At 39.5% G+C, this 3,703-nt stretch overlaps 1 protein-coding gene across 1 annotated transcript in view; it reads right to left on the reverse strand.

The window, feature by feature from the left end:
- Positions 1-313: 313 nt before the first annotated feature.
- The window catches only part of IL1RAPL1 (interleukin 1 receptor accessory protein like 1), a 55,872-nt gene continuing 52,482 nt past the window's right edge, over positions 314-3,703 (reverse strand). The window contains exons 4-5 of the mRNA XM_059385284.1: positions 1,657-1,827; positions 314-1,209 (exon numbers count right to left, since the gene is read on the reverse strand). Coding sequence (XP_059241267.1) covers positions 491-1,209; positions 1,657-1,827 — 890 coding nt within the window. The 3' untranslated portion in view covers positions 314-490. The remainder of the gene's footprint in view (positions 1,210-1,656; positions 1,828-3,703) is intronic.

The following is a 3,703-nucleotide window of genomic DNA, read 5'->3' on the forward strand; positions in this document are numbered from 1 at the left end:
TGGCAATGCTGGCATTCGTCGCACTGCTCTCTGAAGGCCCACGTGGCCCTGCTGATCCTAGGCAGAACCCAAGAGAGGATCCGGTGCTCCTTGTCCCATCGGATAGATTTGTCCAAGCACCCCAAGGAAATGTTAAAAGCAAAACAAGATCAAGAAAAGAAAATAAAACCCATTCTAAAACTGAACTAATGAAGCAAAAAAGGGTTTTCTATCTATACATAAGTCTCTTCTTTAAAAAAAGGTAAATTTACAAATTCCAATGACATATAAAACAAAGTCAAAAAATGTAATGGTAAGAGACATGGTAAAACAGGAAGACACTGATGCTACAAAGAAATTGCCAAAAACATATGTACAAGACCCTGTTTTTCCTCGTGTTCTAGAGATTGTAATGCATGTTTTTAACAGCAGCAGTCGAGGATTTAGTTCCAGGCACTGGGCTGCACACTCCGCTCAAGCTCCCAGGGACGGGATGTCCCTTGCTTTTCTGTCACCAAATCACACTGGATATACTGGTCTCCCTTGGCAACAGCGGCAGGATGGCACTGTTTGTGTGGGCCTCGTCTGGATTCTGCTCCCTGCTCGATTTTGTCTGTGGCCGCTGCCCGTTGATGAGTGTCATAGGGATGTTACAATAGGTATGCTGATTTCCTATGGAGGTAAGAGGCAGGGTGCCGGTAGGAGGTACGTCGTACTCATAGCTTCGGTAGTAGTGTTTCTGACGCATTTGTGAATGGTACGTGTTGTGAAAGGTGGAACGGAGGTCTGGATGGGCAGTGGCTAGAGCTGTGGAGGTGGCCGCGGCCATGGAGATGGCCGAGACAGTCTGCAGCTCCCCAAAAGGCCCCTGCTCACTAACATCTAAAGCCTGCTCGTGCGTAATGGGTTCTATCCTCTTAAAAGGCATTTCATACTGTAAACGTTTCCAGAACTTAGAGTTCAACTTGTTGCATTTTGGTCCATGCCATTTAATAACCGTCAGGAGCTTGATGGTGTGCTTGAGGGCTTCCACCTCCTGGTAGTTCATAATGCCTCGGAGTTCGCTGCATTCAATGAGTATCACTTTAATTTCTCCAGTGACGAGCATGTTTCGAAGTCTGGTCTCCAGTTCAAAGATGCTCCAGCCCCTTCTGACTACATAATTTGGGGTCATGACAATAATCAGCCTCTTGCTTTGATCTACACACCTTGCCACATCTTCAATGTATGCTATAAAAGAGAAGAGAGCTTATCAGAATCACGGGATCAAACATCTGCTCCAGAAAGCCCCAGCAGCTTCTCTTCCACACATTACGTGAGAATTGTTGCTTGCTAGGTCATACCTCAGAAGATGAAAACAGCCAATGACCGCACCAAATAGAATACGGGCTTTGCTTTCCTCAGCGTTAGAAATACTTTTCCTAGGTACAAATCTCCCATGTGTTTTTTCAAACGTCAAGACTCATAAAAGGAGGTGCTTTACAGAAGAGTGGAACTAGCTTCTCAGGGGCATCAGAAATTAAGTTTCATATGAACATATAATGACATTTCTTTCTTGAGACACTGATACTATTTTTGATGTAGAGAACCACAAGTTAAAATTCTGCCTAAAAAGAATGATGACACACAGACAGACAAAAAGAGTATGCACACCTTCAAATGAAAACATTAACTTACTTCCAGTTGGGATTAAATCTCTATCTGGTATGAACAACTTATATCCATAATGTTTTTCAAGCATGTCAGGTAGGATTTCGAGAGCAAAGCGTTCTTCTTCCCCAGTCTCTTGATTCCACTGGTCAGGGTCCACTTTGGTGTATGATAAGTATGCATCATAATCTTTATTGTCTGTCAAAAAGATTACAGAGTAAAGTTGAAGTCACTGCTCGCCAAAGAAAACATTAGGACATGAAAACATTCAACTCTTTTAAAAAAACATTTCTAAATGCCCTACTTTGGGGAGACCAAAGAAAGGAGCTTCTACTAATTTTCAATAAGAATTCAATGATGTCAAATATTCTGGAATTCATTTGGAGGTATTTTTATTTGTTGGTTTTGTTGTTGTAAAGACAGTAGTAAGAAAATGAACAAAAAGAGCAATGGAATGTTAACTTTTAACATTTTTGATGTATAGGTCATAGAGAATCTTGACTGCTTATAAAAGGCAGTTGGTTCGATAGTATGCTCTTACTCTAAGTAACTGTACATTCAACTAATCCTGTCCTTGGCCATTTAACTTTGTTGAAAAGAAAAAAGAAAGTGCACCTGGCTTGACCACAGAGGAATGGTATTTTGATTGTGGGCACTGTACTGATTTTTTAAATTTCTTTTTTATTGTGTTATGTTAGTCACCATAAAATACATCATTAGTTTTTGATGCAGTGTTCCAAGATTCACTGTTTATGTACAATAGCCAGTGCTCCATGCAATACGTGCCCTCCTTAATACCCATCACCAGACTCTGCTGGGGAGAAAATAAAATCAAGCATGGAATAATTAGTTATCTACTGGGAACCAGTTCTTGGATTTGGGGACTTAGAATATTATTCCACTGAATTATTTTAGAAAACCGTATTGTTTTGTTGATCTTCATTTATCTCACATGTAAAATACTGCCAGTATTTTTTATTATGTTTATCAGTTTGACCATGAGAATAAAACATTACAAAATAAATGAATGAAACTTTGTTCTAAAATCTGTTTCTGGGGCGCCTGGGTGGCTCAGTGGGTTAAAGCCTCTGCCTTCGACTCGGGTCATGATCCCAGGGTCCTGGGATGGAGCCCCTGCTCGGCAGGGAACCTGCTTCCTCCTCTCTCTCTGCCTGCCTTTCTGTGTACTAGTGATCTCTGTCTGTCAAATAAATAAATAAAGTCTTTAAAAAAGTAAAATAAAATCTATTTCTTTCCTTCTTCTTTCCCCTTTTTACATGGAAACTCTTCAAATATTTGATGACTGCTGTCATGCATTATCTTGACCTTAATTTTTTTTAACATTAAGCATCCCAAATTTCCTATTTGTGTTTCTCATTAAAATAAGTCATGTATCTTCTGGATAGTCTCTCATTCATCCATTGCCTTTACGGAATGAGATATCAGGATTCATAATTCACCTCAAATCTAAATGCTACCAATATACAGAGTTTACCAAATATCAATCCTTCGCCCTCTTTTGTACTTCCCGGATGATTGTCGGTGTATTACTGAATTATCAGATCAAGTTGAATTGAAACATCCCTAAATTTCAGAACAAAATGAGCTTTGTATTTGGCACAGAACATTTAAAACTTTGGAGTTATTAAAACATCAGAAATAGAGGGATGTCCTTAATTGTTGCTCTGGGTGGCTTTGGGGAACTCCCTTTGACCTGGGGACACTAGAGTTCACTATCAGAGATCCATATAGGTGTGTTCATTTTAGTAGTCTGATAGTCCCCAGTCTTCTACAAGTTATTCTACAGTTAAAACTTGTTAGGGCAAACTCAGAAAACTGTTAACTCTATCTGAAGTTAACATAGGTATACAATAAACTAACAACTAAAAAAAAGAAAACAAAAAAAGAATTCAAATTCAGATCTAAAAAAAAAAAGAAAAACTAACAACTCTGTTATAGGCTGTCTGAAAGAAAACCTTTAAGTATAGTAGATTTTTTTTTAAGATTTTATTTATTTATCTGACCAGAGAGGCAAGTGGGGGATGCAGGGGCGGCGGGTGGGGGGGGGGGGGGG

The sequence above is a fragment of the Mustela nigripes genome, chromosome X (assembly GCF_022355385.1).
Source record: "Mustela nigripes isolate SB6536 chromosome X, MUSNIG.SB6536, whole genome shotgun sequence".
Lineage (NCBI taxonomy): Eukaryota > Metazoa > Chordata > Mammalia > Carnivora > Mustelidae > Mustela > Mustela nigripes.